This window comes from Anguilla anguilla, chromosome 5 (genome assembly GCF_013347855.1).
Source record: "Anguilla anguilla isolate fAngAng1 chromosome 5, fAngAng1.pri, whole genome shotgun sequence".
Taxonomy (NCBI): domain Eukaryota; kingdom Metazoa; phylum Chordata; class Actinopteri; order Anguilliformes; family Anguillidae; genus Anguilla; species Anguilla anguilla.
In genome coordinates, this window is record NC_049205.1 from 19,376,341 (window position 1) to 19,391,437 (window position 15,097).

General features: G+C 45.9%; 1 protein-coding gene across 4 annotated transcripts; it reads left to right on the plus strand.

Annotated features, from left to right (window-relative positions):
* The first annotated feature begins 411 nt into the window (after positions 1-411).
* Positions 412-14,366, plus strand: kcng4a (potassium voltage-gated channel, subfamily G, member 4a). Of its 4 annotated transcripts, none has more exons than XM_035417184.1 (3): positions 412-470; positions 3,121-3,997; positions 12,309-14,366. In XM_035417184.1, exons 2-3 carry the CDS (start codon positions 3,248-3,250, stop codon positions 13,170-13,172), a joined length of 1,614 nt encoding a protein of 537 aa, XP_035273075.1. In that variant the 5' UTR covers positions 412-470; positions 3,121-3,247; the 3' UTR covers positions 13,173-14,366. The 4 variants fall into 4 exon arrangements, with proteins under 4 accessions (XP_035273075.1, XP_035273074.1, XP_035273077.1 ...); XM_035417183.1 differs by lacking the exon at positions 412-470 and adding an exon at positions 480-1,052; XM_035417186.1 differs by lacking the exon at positions 412-470 and adding an exon at positions 1,895-1,919.
* Positions 14,367-15,097: the final 731 nt, after the last annotated feature.

Here is a 15,097-nt window from a genome sequence, read left to right on the forward strand (position 1 = left end):
CCGTCAATGTATTTGGTTTATCTTTACGCCCTTGTTTTTTTGTTTTTGTTTTTCATGACGTAATTACATTTTATTTGGTATTTCACTTTTGTAAAATACTGCGACATGGTTGTCTCCTCAAAACGGGATCAGAATGAAAATTTAAAAATAGAAATACGCATCAGTGTTGTTTCCTTTAGAAAAGTTACACAATATGAGGTAGAATTCAAAACTAAAAAATAAAAAAACTTTAAAAAGTACACAAATCTGGCTCAGATGACAGACAAATGAAAGATACCGCCAAATATGTGACTTGATTGTAATTACACTGCGGCGTACGATTGATTGTCGACTACACATTGCAATTAGTAAAATCAACCACTGAAAGTTCAGTGTTTCCTCAAATCTCGATTGGTGGAAAGCCGGCGCTGCGTATTCCTTCCGCAGAGTGAAAACGAGTCCGTCAGGTCGACACTCATATCCCACCTCAGGTAGGTTAATAAAATACTCTAGCCAGGTCTGAGCAGCGAACGGATCCGTGACCGAATGAGGAACATAGACTCCCTAACTAATCTCCGTTACTCCCAGCATCCCTCCTTCAGTGAACTCGTGATTTTAATAATATCAGCAAAGGCTTAAGTACTACTACACTTAAAATGTGGACAGAACGCGCCGTGCCAGCAATGGATAATGAGGACGCCCTCTCATACAGGCTATATGCACACACCTGACTCTGCAAACTTAGCCTCTAGCGCTGGTGCGGACTGTGTTGCGCGCACGCGCACACGCGCATCAAAAACAGTGACTTCTGCCTGGGAGCCTTGTCAGACCGGACGGGACAGTTTTGTGGCCGATTCCCTGTCTTATTCTCGCTAAGTGTCTCGAAACGGATTTTACTCGAATGGGACAGGTGCGTTTCCTTTGGCAACGGGACATCTTAATGCTGAAGTGCACTCTTCTCGGACGTTCCAGAATTACTGGAGAGCCAATGTTAGCAGGAATGTGTTTTAATATTTTGCGAAAAGTGAAAATCGCTTTACATAAGTGAGGTAGGGACTCTCGTCAGAAATATGGTGAGTGTAAACTTTATTATTTTTACAGCGTTATGTCAAAATGCTTCGGTATTTGCGTGTATAGTAATTTTGTATAATATTTTCCCTACTTTTGAAATTATAAAACGTTAATGCGTAAACGCGTTCATCCAGTGCTTTCGAATTAGCCTATTTAATTTCCTCTGTGCAACCTACTGTACTTAGATATTTCACACGTTTAAAACATGTCCTGTTAATCTGAACAAACCAAAACCCTGGTCGAGACTGATGTACACTTGAAATGATACATATAGACAACCGTATAAGTGACTCTCACGCTGAGCACTGCCAATTAACGGGGTAATACCTCGAAAGCGAGTTTGCTATTTATCTAGCCTTCGGGCAAGTGACCATATCACAAGTTGAGGAGGGGGGTCGTGGGGTAGAGATGGATTGGAGTTGCAATGTCTGTGTTCATTTGTCCTAATCTGTTCTTTTCATGTCAGACCGCCTCATCAAAGTAACAAACCGTACATAAGGCAAAATCAGACGAATTGTTCTTTGATTCACTTCAGGTCAACTGACCCTCGCCCACGATAATATATATATATATATATATATATATATATATATATATATATATATAACATCCCAAATAAATAGGATCAACAACTGATTTAAAATACACTGCGCGTGGGTTAATATTCATTCCCAGAGGAAAATGTGTTTCTTTTACTTTATTTTAAGCACTAACGGTGTATAGCCTATATTTATTTTTCCTACAATCCTTTTCAAAGTGTGATTGCAAGCTTCCTAATTAAAACAGACGCAATTGACCTACAGTGTACAGCGAAGTGCCACGGAGAAGCCTCTGAGCTTCCGGAAAAGGACTCTTTACAGGTCTCCTGGGTTAGTGGAGAGAATGCCCCTGACGTCGTCACTGCGGCGCTTTAAAACACTTCCCTCAATTAACTTTCCACTCGGCAAAGCAACCCGCCCTCCGATGGGAATGCTGTTACCAGTGGTGCCGTTAATAAATAGTTTATCACTCTTCCCTCTCCCGAACGAGATGGAACACCTTGGCAACCACAATGTGTTTTGAATACCTGATGGCTTTCTCCAGAATTTAGTTTGTTTATTTTCGGCGTAGCTTTATGTGGTCGCTCACCTGAACATGCTTTGTACCCCAGGCTGTTTAAAGCAAGTTGATCGCAGGTTCTCAGGTTGCTAAATTGCGGTATCGTAATGATAACCAGGCTACGCAATGTTCCTAGATTTGAAACTCAGTAGACGCATGTAATTTCTGCTTCTCTCTTCACCAATTACAATCCATGATGTGTATGATTTTATCTGCAAGACAGTAATAAGTTTGTAAAATGTTCTTCAGTAAAGGTAACACCATGTTAAATAAGCGTATGTCTGTTCAGAAATTATACCAGTAAAATTTCACCACACCAAAATCTGACGGATTTAGGTTAAGTGTGTTGTTAAAATGGGCAGCTGGTTTTACAGCAGGCTTATATTCTGCAAACTGAATACTGATAAGTAGAGAAAGATGGAAACAACTGAGGCGAGAGAGGGAAAAGGAGAGAGGAAGAGGTGGAAGAGTGTGCAAGGAGGAGAGAAAGTGTAAAATCCCCATTCTTATTGTGAAGGCCCACCTGCTACAGTCTTTTTTTTGTCAGTGGTAATTGTTTTCTAGTATAGAGTATATATGTATATGACATATGGGCGAAATGTATTTTATGTAGGCTAAATATATTTGCTGTTTAGTAAATAGACTGTTATGTATATGTACCTTGTATATATTTATGTATATATGCTATATATATTTGCTATTCTTTTATTTACCATCTTTGTTTGGGCAGCATTGTGTAATGTTATGGCAATAAAACACCTTTAATTTGGAAAATAATTAGATTGACAAAGAGAGTGGTTCTGGTTCTGTCAGACCTCTAAGTTGGGTCTAGGTGCTGTGATGAAGGACAGCTATGTAGAGGCTCTCTTTCTGTGTGTGTATGTGTGTGTGTGTGTGTGTGTGTGGGTGTGTGTACATTGTGCTGTTGTCATCCTTCAAAGGTGATTTATTTGTTTCTGCCCTTTCACACAGCCTCTGCTTGTAGCTGCCCCCCTCGGCCCTCCGTGAACACTTCAGCTGTCAATCAGGAGGGCACGCCCTCTTGGCCCTCCCGCTGCGCTACTGACTCTGCCCCCCGGGCACCCGCCCTCATGCCGCCATGCCCATCATCAGCAACGCCAATCACGATTTCAGCCACCTGTCGCTCAGCGACGACAGCAGCCTCGACCGCATCTTCACCGAGATCCCGGAGACCGAGACCATCAAGGGGGTCTACTACCAGCGCGCCCAGCTGATCCGCCGGCCGCAGGACCTGCTCTCGGTCGACCACGCGGCGCTGGCGGTCATCAACGTGGGGGGCAACCGCTACACGTTCCCCTGGACCACGCTGGAGCAGTTCCCCCTGACGCGGCTCGGGCGCCTGCGCCTCTGCAGCAGCTACGAGGAGATCGTGCAGGTGTGCGACGACTACGACGAGGCCGCCCGCGAGTTCTTCTTCGACCGCAGCCCCTCCGCCTTCCGCGTCATCCTCAACTTCCTGGCGGCGGGGAAGCTCCGCCTCCTGCGGGAGATGTGCGCCCTGTCGCTCAGCGACGAGCTGGCGTACTGGGGCGTGGAGATGGCCTACATGGAGCGCTGCTGCAAGCGGAAGATGTACACGCGCATGGAGGAGGCGGCCGAGCGCGAGCGGCGGGAGGAGGAGAGGAGGCGGTGCAACGCTCAGCCTCGCCCCCCGGTGGAGGAGACGCGCTACCGCAGGATGATGGGCTGGCTGAGGGACACGGTGGAGAACCCGCACTCGGGGATACCGGGCAAGGTGTTCGCCTGCCTCTCCGTCATCATGGTGGTCATCACCGTGGTCAGCCTCTGCATCAGCACCATGCCTGACCTCAGGGAGGAGGAGGACAGGGTGAGTAACCCACACCGTCCCCTGCTGGGGAGTGGGGAACTGTGCAATCGCACTGAGCACTGTAAATTGAGCTATCTGCCAGCTCAGTTTACTGTAATTGGTATGCATTTACACTCACCTAGGCTCGCTTTAGACTGAAATTCAAACCCGACACAGCGAGGGAGTAATACTATGCCATGGAGAAAGACACGCATCCATGTTTTACTCATTCTTAATTCACAGCAAGACACATAATGTAGGTTGTCTCAATCCGGGCATGTCAGGAGATCAGTGTCTGTATGACATGTTTTACAATGATACATGAATTCTACCCACATAAATACACGCACACGCACACGCACACACACACACACACACACACACACACAGGTGCGAGGATTCCTTTGTGGGAGTTTTCAAAAGGCACGTCCCTAAGGCATATCATGGAGTATGTTTCTCTGCTTAGTATTCTGCACTCAACATCAGGCTTGACAGAAATGGAGAAAGGAAGTGTGTGTATGTACTGTATGAGTGAGCTTGGCAAGAATGTTCTCTGTTAGAGAAGAGAAAAGAATGTATCTCTCTCTCGTGTTCATTTGTTCTGAAAGCACACTTTTTTTTAGGACTATACAGCCCAGCATTTGGCCTTATACATGATCTAAAAGATCATACTCTTCTGGTATTGATCTGTCTCACTTTTGAACAAATGCTCTACTCTGATGTTGGTTTGTCCTTTGACTATTAATACTGTGAACCATACTGCCATGTTTGTTCACTATTAACTTAAGACCTGGCCAGGTTCTGACATCTGTCTGTTGCCAAACAACTCTTATGATATTTTCTGTTTGTTTTCTTGACCATTAAAGGGCTGTACTGTCCACTTTTTGGCTTTAGACTTGACCAAAATAAAGGACCAAAATTTTCTGGTAGCAGACTATCTCTGACTGATATTTCAACAACCGTTCATCTATGATTTAGACCGTTAAAGGAGTGCACTCCTCCATTACAGGAGCATTTTTGCGAAACAGATTTTGTTTTGATACATCTGTCTAGACTGGCAGATGGGTATTTTTACTTTCTCTATGTAAGTAAAGCTAAGCACTAGGTAAGGTCTGTAAACAAGCCAGCGAGAAGCTTGTATATAGATATGAAGTCCTTGTGTCAGTGTTTGTTGAAGGTTGTTGACGGTGATGGCTGGGATTTTTATTTTTATTTTGCCGATGATTGGTACAGCCCACGGCGATTTTTTTTTTTGGCATCATTACAATGTTTGTTCGGGAAAAATTGTAATTAAATGTATGTTTAATTGTGAAATTGGATGTACTTAATGAGGTGATTACAAAAAAGTAATTATGTAGCTAGACACATATATAAATTCCAATGTAATGAACCTGAAAAAAACACAAATTTGACGGATGAAAATAAGTAAGGAAACATTGTAGTTAGATGTAAGTTTAATTATGCAATTGGATAGACTTAATGAGGTGATTACAAAAAAGTGATTATGTAGTTAGACACATATATAAATTCCAATGTAATGGACCTGAAAAAACACAAATTTGAGGGATGAAAAGAAGCAAAAGTATTGTAAATGTAACATATTGAATGGAGGTCAGTGATGGTCAGTAGGGGACACTGTTTTCCCCTAGCTGTGGGTGTGGCCTTGCTATGATGTAGATACTTTCCCCATAGTTGAGAAAGCAGATGAAATCGCATTGACGATGAGCATTGATGACCATTTCCCTTGCCTTGAGAGATGTCTCAGCAACTGCTTGCCTGGTGTTCATTGAAAATTTCTCTAAATCTCAAGTTAATTACCTGGAATATGATGGTAGTGCACGTATTCGTACGTGACTATTTTTCTTGTGCGAACACGCGTGTGCATGACACGCGTGACATGAGCTCACCTGTGGGGCCATCTCTCATCTCATTTTGTGCTTCTGAGAAGTTATCATTTGAACACTTACGAAGTGACATTAATGCAATTATTTAGAAACACAACCAGACTTCCTAATGTTTTTCATGAGTTGTGGTGTTTAGCTTCGCATTTAGAACCCAAACCCCAACTGCAAATTCTCTATCAAGTGACTGAGCGTTGACCTTATCTAGACTGTGCCCTATGCTCATCTGATCAGTATTAAGAGGTCATACATGGTATTTGGGTGTGGAGTGTGTGTAGCCTCCTGAGACCTGTGACCAATTAATTTATGTCCCCTGTAGGAGACGTGAGTCTCTGGTTTGAGTCTCAGTAACCATATATTCTACTATGCTGAAACCTACACAATAAGGGACATTGGATAAAAATAAAATAAATTACATTTTTGAAGTTATTTTTACTGCAACATGTTTTTAAAATTTTATTTATCCAGACCAGATTTTGTATAAGGTCAAAATAGTTAAATAATTCTAACTTCTCCTGGGACTGGGATGATATGTACCGCATTCTTGGGGTTGTGTAATTGGGTGTTCCTGTTGTCACACATTGCCAGGAGGATGATGGCTGTGGCATACTAATGTCAGGAGGAAGTTGGAACAAGTGTGTTATTAGTGTTATTAGAACCGTAAATGTTGGAGGAGTTTTTGATTGGCTGCTGTTAGGTTCCATCTGGAACATACTGCACTTGCTATTTAATTACTTTACATTAATCAGGTGGATGTAAAGAGGTTCAATTCAATAGGCCAGCAGGTCTGTGCAATGTTAAAAGCATTTCTCTGTGGATCCACTTTGATTATTTTTTGGAGAAACAGTGGTGTTCAGAGGCATATGGTCAGTGGTTACTCAGCCCCACTTGTGCCCCAAAAAGCAAAATCTTCAGCCTAAGATCAAATCTAATAATATTAGAGTACATATTGTCCCCATTGGATGCATTTAAGCACCATTAGAGTTGAGTTCACGACAGAACTCTTACACAGCAGCCCTCATCTCACGATGGAGTTTGCCTTTCAAAGTTGAAAGGCATGTTTTCGGGGTTTAGCAGACGCCAGTTGCTTCATTTTCTTGGGGGGTGGGCATCAGAAAATTTGGGTTTGTCTAATTGGGTGGCATGAGATTACTCCCCGGGAAAAACAGTAATGTAACAGGAGGAAGATGGGGAGGGAGGCACTACCTACGGATTTATGCCTTACCTGTGACCTGTGGCACAGACTGACCTCAGTGCGACCGAGGCCTCGGCAAAGAGCACCGCCATGGCCTCCAAGACGCTGATAAAATGTGATTGGACGACGGCCCTCTCTCAGGGGACAGCCATACCTCTCACCCCCACCGTCGCGGTCTGGCGCCGTTCCGGTTTTGGGAACAGATGCAGAGGCGGTATTTTCACACCTCGTGGGCCGGGCGCGATTTCCTCTCTCTGACCTCGGAGTCATTGCGCATTCCCGCCACGCGGGTCACCTCGCGGCCGCGAACGCCTCCGTCAGTCAAGCGTTCCGTTCTCCCGTTAATGGAATCCGGAGCGGAAACTCAGAAAAACCATTTTTAACGTACTCGTGATCACATTATTTTATCTTGTCTCATAATGTTGACACCAATTTATTGCGGTTAAAAAAGTGTAAACAAGTACTTAAATATTCTGTGGTTTTTGGTAGAAAAGCAGAGCGATCAGAAGACCTCCCAATTCCCAAGACATCCCAAGTGTTCTTGCATTGTACACTCGCTAGGAACTGAAGATGGTTGTTGTGCATTAAATAAATCTCAATTTGTGCATAAAAATACAATATAGACAGATTAAATTATATTATGATTGGACGGTTGGCGAGTTTGTTGCCGTGGAAGCCATTTTTATTGCTGCATTCACACACTTCCGTGGTTTTTACTGCCAGGTGGAAGATATCGCTCCCATATCAGCCATTCCCAGATCATAAAATTCCCATATTTCCTATTCGGAATCACAACTCGGAAGGTTGACTTGAATGGTTTTCCCAGTCAGAAGATGGTCATTTCAGTAACTCCCATATGACGTGAACGTGACATTAACTTCAGTAACCTTTAGCCACTTGATGTGTGCCCTTTTCACACCCCTTACATACATAGGGAGGGGCCATATTTATTTGTATTTTAAACATGCATTTGCATGTATGCATTTCACATGTAATACAAGTTGCTCTTGTGTTTTTTGTATGATTCATACCTGTGTGCAAACTGCTGAGCAGCCATCATTTTAACTGTAGTTTGCATACGTGTATTTTGTAAAATGTGTATTTTGGCTTGTTTTTGGCACGCTCAGGGGAGAAAAGAAGCATGGCCGGGAAGCACTGATATACCTTTCAGTATTCACTGAGATTGAGTTTAAATCCTATAGGGCTCGGTGAGGAAGTGGAGTAAAACAGTTTAATACTGAATAGTAGAGCACTGGGGATTATTGTCATGTAGAAAGATTCCCCCCCACACACACACACACACACACACACACACACACATTCACAAATACAGAACACTTATTCTAACATACACACAGATACATACATGCACGCATTCATGCTCAGATGCACGCGTGCACACACACACACACACACATACGAACGCATACATGATCTCTCTCTCTCTCTCTGTTTCACACAGATTAATGAGCATGCTAACACTTACACGCACACAAATGTACATATTGACACAAACACTCTGATCCTAGCACACTGCATGTCGCAGGGTAAGAGGACTCTGAAGGTGACCCTGCTGGCAGAGGCAGCGGGCCCCCGGCGGCTTTGCGCTCTGTGAAGTGGCGAGAGGTGAGGAGAGGGTGAGAGAATGCAGGGGTAATTCAGGGGGAACGTTGAGGGGATATTACATAACATTGCATTATTTTCAAGAATGGGCTGCTTCTGCGGCAGCAGTCTCCTGCAGCCCCGCCACAGCCGTCGAAACCCCACTATGCCCAGAGCCTCAGCACACTGGTGCAGATCCTCCTGGGAACCACAGTAATGATAATGAAGTGACAGGTCTGCTGCTGCTAATTCTGTGTGTGTGTGTCTGTGTGTGCGTGCGTGTATCCTTGATGGATATTTGAGTTTATAGTTTGTGAAAGGGACAGTCTGCTTTTCTGTACTGCTGTCTGTATCCCCACAGCCCTCTCCCTGTCTATTCCCATAATCCCCTCCCTATCTGTACCTCAAACACCCCTCCCTGTCTGTACCTCACACACCCCTCTCTGCCTGTACCTCACACACCCCTCTCTGTCTGTGCCTCACACACCTCTCCCTGTCTGTACCTCACACTCCCCTCCCAGTCTGTACCTCACACACCCATCCCTGTCTGTACCCCATGCACCTATCCTTGTCTGTACCTCACACACCCCTCCATGTCTGTACCTCACACACCACTCCCAATCTGTACCTCACGCACCTCTCCCTATCTGTACCTCACACACTTCTCCCTGTCTGTACCTCGCACACCCCTCCCTGTCTGTACCTCACACACCTCTCCCTGTCTGTACCTCACACACCCCTCCCTGTCTGTACCTCACACACCCCTCCCAGTCTGTACCTCACACACCCATCCCTGTCTGTACCTCACACACCTCTCCCTGTCTGTACCTCACACACCCATCCCTGTCTGTACCTCACACACCTCTCCCTGTCTGTACCTCACACACTCATCCCTGTTTGTACCCCATGCACCTCTCCTTGTCTGTACCTCACACACCCCTCCCTGTCTGTACCTCACACACCCCTCCCAATCTGTACCTCACGCACCTCTCCCTATCTGTACCTCACACACCTCTCCCTGTCTGTACCTCACACACCCCTCCCAGTCTGTACCTCACACACCCATCCCTGTCTGTACCTCACACACCTCTCCCTGTCTGTACCTCACACACTCATCCCTGTTTGTACCCCACGCACCTCTCCTTGTCTGTACCATACACACCCCTCCCTGTCTGTACCTCACACACCTCACCCTGTCTGTACCTCACACACTCATCCCTGTTTGTACCCCACGCACCTCTCCTTGTCTGTACCATACACACCCCTCCCTGTCTGTACCTCACACACCTCTCCCTGTCTGTACCTCACACACCCCTCCCTGTCTATACCTCACACACCCCTCCCTGTCTAAACCTCACACACCTCTCCCTGTCTGTACCTCACACACTCATCCCTGTCTGTACCCCATGCACCTCTCCTTGTCTGTACCTCACACACCCCTCCCTGTCTGTAGGACTGAAACTCAGTGGTAGTGATTCCTATTCATTAGCACACAGAGGGAGGTAGTCAAGGAAAGCAGCACCCTCTCATGCAGATCAGACAATTACAAGAACTGCTGAGTGGGGGGGAAATTTTGATGAACCAGTTTATGTTGCACAGACACGCACGCACACGCATACACACACACACTCTCTCTCTCTCTCTCTCTCACACACACACACAGCAATGCTCATTGGTGTTTGTCTTGCCATTGTGCAGTCATGCTACAATTGTGGAATCCATTGAGTACATTCAGAAAACATGGGCTATGCCAGATTGTACATTCATGCAGTAGTTTTACAGACCCCTGCGTAAGATCAGCTAACATTGAGAACGACCATTTTTTACATGCTAGAGTTTCAGAGCCAAGGAATTCTACAGGACATCAGGCCATATACTGTAGTTATGTAATGTTTAAACTGCCATGTGAAAGTCATGTAGTGCAGGCCTGTGTACACAGTCACGTAATGGTCATGCAGACCAGAGAACATGTTCACAGTGCAGAGATAACCAGGGTCTCCAGTTTTCTGTCCCTAATGTACTTTTAGGAACACTGGAGCAGATGGTGCGGGGACATTTGAGCGCGTAGTGCTTCCTTGCTTTCCAAAGTTGAGATGTGACCGCAGTGTCACAGTGAAATATGTCCTCATCACGATGCCATATGTTGAGGGTTCCTCCTCAAGGTAATCAGGGTGATTTATTGACTGAGTTTAGCTTCATTTTTTGTCCCACTTGTATAAAAATTGCCCTTTGGCTAAGCTTGCTTCTGTGCCAGCTGGAGAAGGAGGGGAATTAGCTGATCTATGCAGTTTAACTTCCATGATGCCAATACTGAAGAGAGAGGAGAATATCTTTCTCCTCAATTTAGGATGTCCAATCACGTACAGCCAGTCACAGTCAGCACTTACAGGGTCCATATTTGAATATTCAAATGAGGCAGTTTAACTTTTATGATACCGCAGCAAAGAGAAAATGGCGACACTCAGGTCTAGACATTGCAGCTTCAAAGGTATAGTGCCACAGGTGGTGGGTGCCAGGTGTAAATTATGCATGCTACATGAACAGACTCAAAAGTGTGTGTTTGTGTGTGTGTGTGTGTGTGCGCGTGTGCGTGTGCGTGTGTGCGTGTGTGCGTGTGTGTGTGTGTCAGCAGGTTGTTAATGAAGATGTGTCTCCCACACTGCCTGGCACTGATCCAGAATTGTAATGGCCAAGAAAACAAGCTTAATCTCCTACTCTCCCTGTATGATGCTGTGACTCCTCCTAATCTATGGCTGGGATTCCATCAACATTTCTCCTTAACTTTCATGCAGAATTGAAGAATAGAACGATTGTTTTGTGTATGTGTAGGGAAATGTGCACGCATGTAGTTGTGTGTGTGTGTGTGTGTGAGAGAGAGAGAGAGAGAGAGAGAGAGAAAGAGAGAAAGAGAGAGAGAGAGAGAGAGAGAGAGAGAGAGAGAGAGAGAGAGAATACATTTATTAATTTATAATTTTTTTTATTTATTTTTTTTTTTTTTATAGAATGTTCATTATTAGTATTCCATTGTAAATATGTATTTTGAATTGATTTATGATGCTTTGGCAATATGTACCTATGTATTTCCTGCCAATAAAGCAATTTGAATTTGAATTTGAGAGAGAGAGAGAGAAAGAGAGAGAGAGAGAGAGAGAGAGAGAGAGAATTTCTGCCTTATATAAGCCAGCACTGATAGAACAAGGGAAACTATGAATATAGATCTCACACACACACACACACACTCCCTCTCACACAGGGTCACTGATAATCCATGTAACCAAAATCTGCAAGTGTTTAGGATCTCAAGTGAAGACAAGTCAGATCTCTGGCAAGATGTACAAAATGCAGAGGGAAATCTGGAGCCCAGTCAACTAGACTAACTCCCTTCTCTCTGTCTTTCTCTTTCTTATGCCTTCCTTTTCTCCTTTCTTATCTCCCTCATTCTTTTCCCTTCTTTCTGTCTCTCACTCCCTCCCCTTTTCTCTCCTTTCTTCCTTACATACTCAAATTCTAATTCCAAATGCTTTATTGGCATGAGATACGCTCTCTTCCTCCCTCCCTTTCTCTCTCTCTCTCTCCCTACCTTTTCACTGTCCTCCCGTTCTCCCTCTGTCTCTGTGTCCTTCCCTCTCCGCAGGGCGAGTGCTCCCAGAAGTGCTACCACATGTTCATCGTGGAGACGGTGTGCGTGGCCTGGTTCTCCCTGGAGTTCCTGCTGCGGTTCCTGCAGGCGCGCAGCAAGCTGGCCTTCGCCCGCGGGCCCCTCAACATCATCGACGCCCTGGCCATCCTGCCCTACTACGTGTCGCTGCTGGTGGAGGACGAGGACGAGGGCTCGGGCCCGCCGCACGAGAGGCCCGGCGGGGGGAAGGGCTACCTGGACAAGCTGGGGCTGGTGCTGCGCATCATGCGGGCGCTGCGCATCCTGTACGTGATGCGGCTGGCGCGCCACTCGCTGGGCCTGCAGACGCTGGGCCTGACGGTGCGCCGGAGCACGCGGGAGTTCGGCCTGCTCCTGCTCTTCCTCTGCGTGGCCGTCACGCTCTTCTCCCCGCTGGTGCACCTGGCGGAGAGCGAGCTGACGCCCGGGGCGCACGACTTCAGCAGCATCCCCGCCTGCTACTGGTGGGCCATCATCTCCATGACGACGGTGGGCTACGGGGACATGGTGCCGCGCAGTCTTCCGGGCCAGGTGGTGGCGCTGAGCAGCATCCTGAGCGGCATCCTCATCATGGCCTTCCCCGCCACCTCGATCTTCCACATGTTCTCCCGCTCCTACCAGGAGCTCAAGCAGGAGCACGACAGGGTGTTCAAAGAGGAGGAGAGGGCTGCGGCGGAGGCGGCCGCCATCGCCGCCGGCGACGATGACCTACAGGAGGGGGAGGACCGCTTCCCACCCTCCAGCCACTTCTACTTGAACCCAAACCTCACTCAAGAGTCCTTCACTCTGCTGGAGCCCTCCGAGGAGAATCTGCACACCCTGCCGGCTGGGGCGTTCTGAGCCTCCTGAGCTACCCCTGACATCTGCCCTTTGACATTTTGGGGACATTGGTTCTGCCTTGGGCTGGGGGCGGGCTTTTTTCAGTCTGACGGACAAATCTGTTGTCAACTCAGACTTTGGCCTTCGCTGTCGATGGAAAAGCTGGAATTGGTGGGTACCTTCTATGAAACATGGGTTCTCTGAGCTCTGAAGAACCACACTTCTGCTTTGCGCCTCTATCTTGTATCCTCCTGTGAGGACACAGCAGAACGGTCTCTGCTTCTCCTTGTGCTTTTCCCTTTCTTTCACTGTCTTCCAGAACCATTTGCCTCTCCAAACACCAAAGGGCACTAGACAAACTATGGCTATAGAGCTTCTTTTTTTATTTTTAAAAAGAGACAAACTTCATCAGGGACCGAAATAAAAAACAAATAATCCCACTGACCCTCTGCATTGCGTGTAATCTTTTTTTCTGAGAAGCGTAATCTGGTTTTTGGATTAATGCTGATCCAGAGGACGGTTCCCTCCATCAGAACTGAGACAGGGGTTGGCCAGGAGGGCCGCCACCATCTGCTCACTGGCTGGCTTTCGGGGGCACCCGGCAAGGGGGGTGGGGCTGTTTGTATGTGGATTTGTTTATGTCCAAACAAAAAACTCCCAGGGTTTACGTGAGGTCTCTCACATCCTTTTACGAACCGCGGAGGTTCAAAGGTCACATGGGGGGGACCAAGGCCATCCGGTGCAATGCCAGATGCAGGGCTTAATCTTGACGAGGAAGGGAGTTAGCACAGCGAGGACATCTTGTTTCCTCTCTTTCCATATGGGTAACTAGACATCAGCACAGAAGCTCTGGGTTGCAGCTGGCGTGGGGGGGGGGGGGATGCGCTGACGCTCTGCAGTTATTCATGGCACGTCCCAACGAAAATGTCTTTTTTACCTCTCTCTCTCTCTCTCTCCCCCTCTCTCTGATAAAAGGATTGCTGATTTGAAGTTTGACCACGTTGTCAGGTCACTGCAGGAGTCTGTAAACAGCAAACAGCTGACATGAGCAAAAGGCACTTATAATATGCTCTGATAGCCCATTTATCTAGTACTGTTAGGCCCAGTATAATGGGATAACATAATATTCACTCCTTTGCCTCATGAAAGACAGTATATTCACAGTATTGTACAATCGATGATTCCTTAATTAAATAATTAACGATCACAACTTGACCTTCTGTTTGTATCACAATGTCACAGTGCTCTGAATGTTTTTTTGCAGTAGAATGTCTGTGTCCTGAGTGGTGTGTGCATTAGAATGTCTGTGTTCTGAGTAGTTTGTGCAGTATAATGTTAGTGTTCTGAGTGGTGTGTGCAGTAGAATGTCTGTGTTTTGAGTGGTTTGTATAGTAGAATGCCAGTGTTCTGTGTGGTTTGTACAGTAGGATTTCAATTCTCTGAATGGTTTGTGCAGTAGAATTTCAGTGGTCTGAGTGTTTTGTGCAGTAGAATGTCAGTGTTATGAGTGGTTTTCTCAGTATATTGCTTGGGTTCTGAGAGGTTGTAATGTCTGTGCTGTTAGTTGTTAGTACAGTATGTGTTTTGAATGTGTGTGCTTGTGTGTCTGACCATGTGTTATGTGTATTTTTCAGAACACATTTATATCACTTTTCCTCTTTTAGTATTTTTATTCAGTTTCTCCAGCTGTCTCATTTTCATTATTTCTCACGCAATAGCTTGACACTGCATTGTTTTGTTTGCATGGCTTTCCACAATGCTACCAAAACAAAGATAACATGTACGACAGATTAAACAAAACAATTGCTGAACTGAAATCGATGAGGGAAGGGGAACGTGCGTATAGAGCAGAGGAGAAAGAGAAAGGGGAGAGGGAGAGAAACAGAAATTTAAGTACGTTCTCCTCTCAGACACTTTCTCTGCAGTTTCAGCACACTTTAGAGGGC

Coding starts and splice junctions, on each gene's coding strand:
- kcng4a (XM_035417184.1), top strand. CDS start 3,248: ATGCCCATCATCAGCAACGCCAATCACGATTTCAGCCACCTGTCGCTC. Junction 3,998..12,308: donor TCAGGGAGGAGGAGGACAGG/GTGAGTAACCCA, acceptor CCCTCTCCGCAG/GGCGAGTGCTCCCAGAAGTG.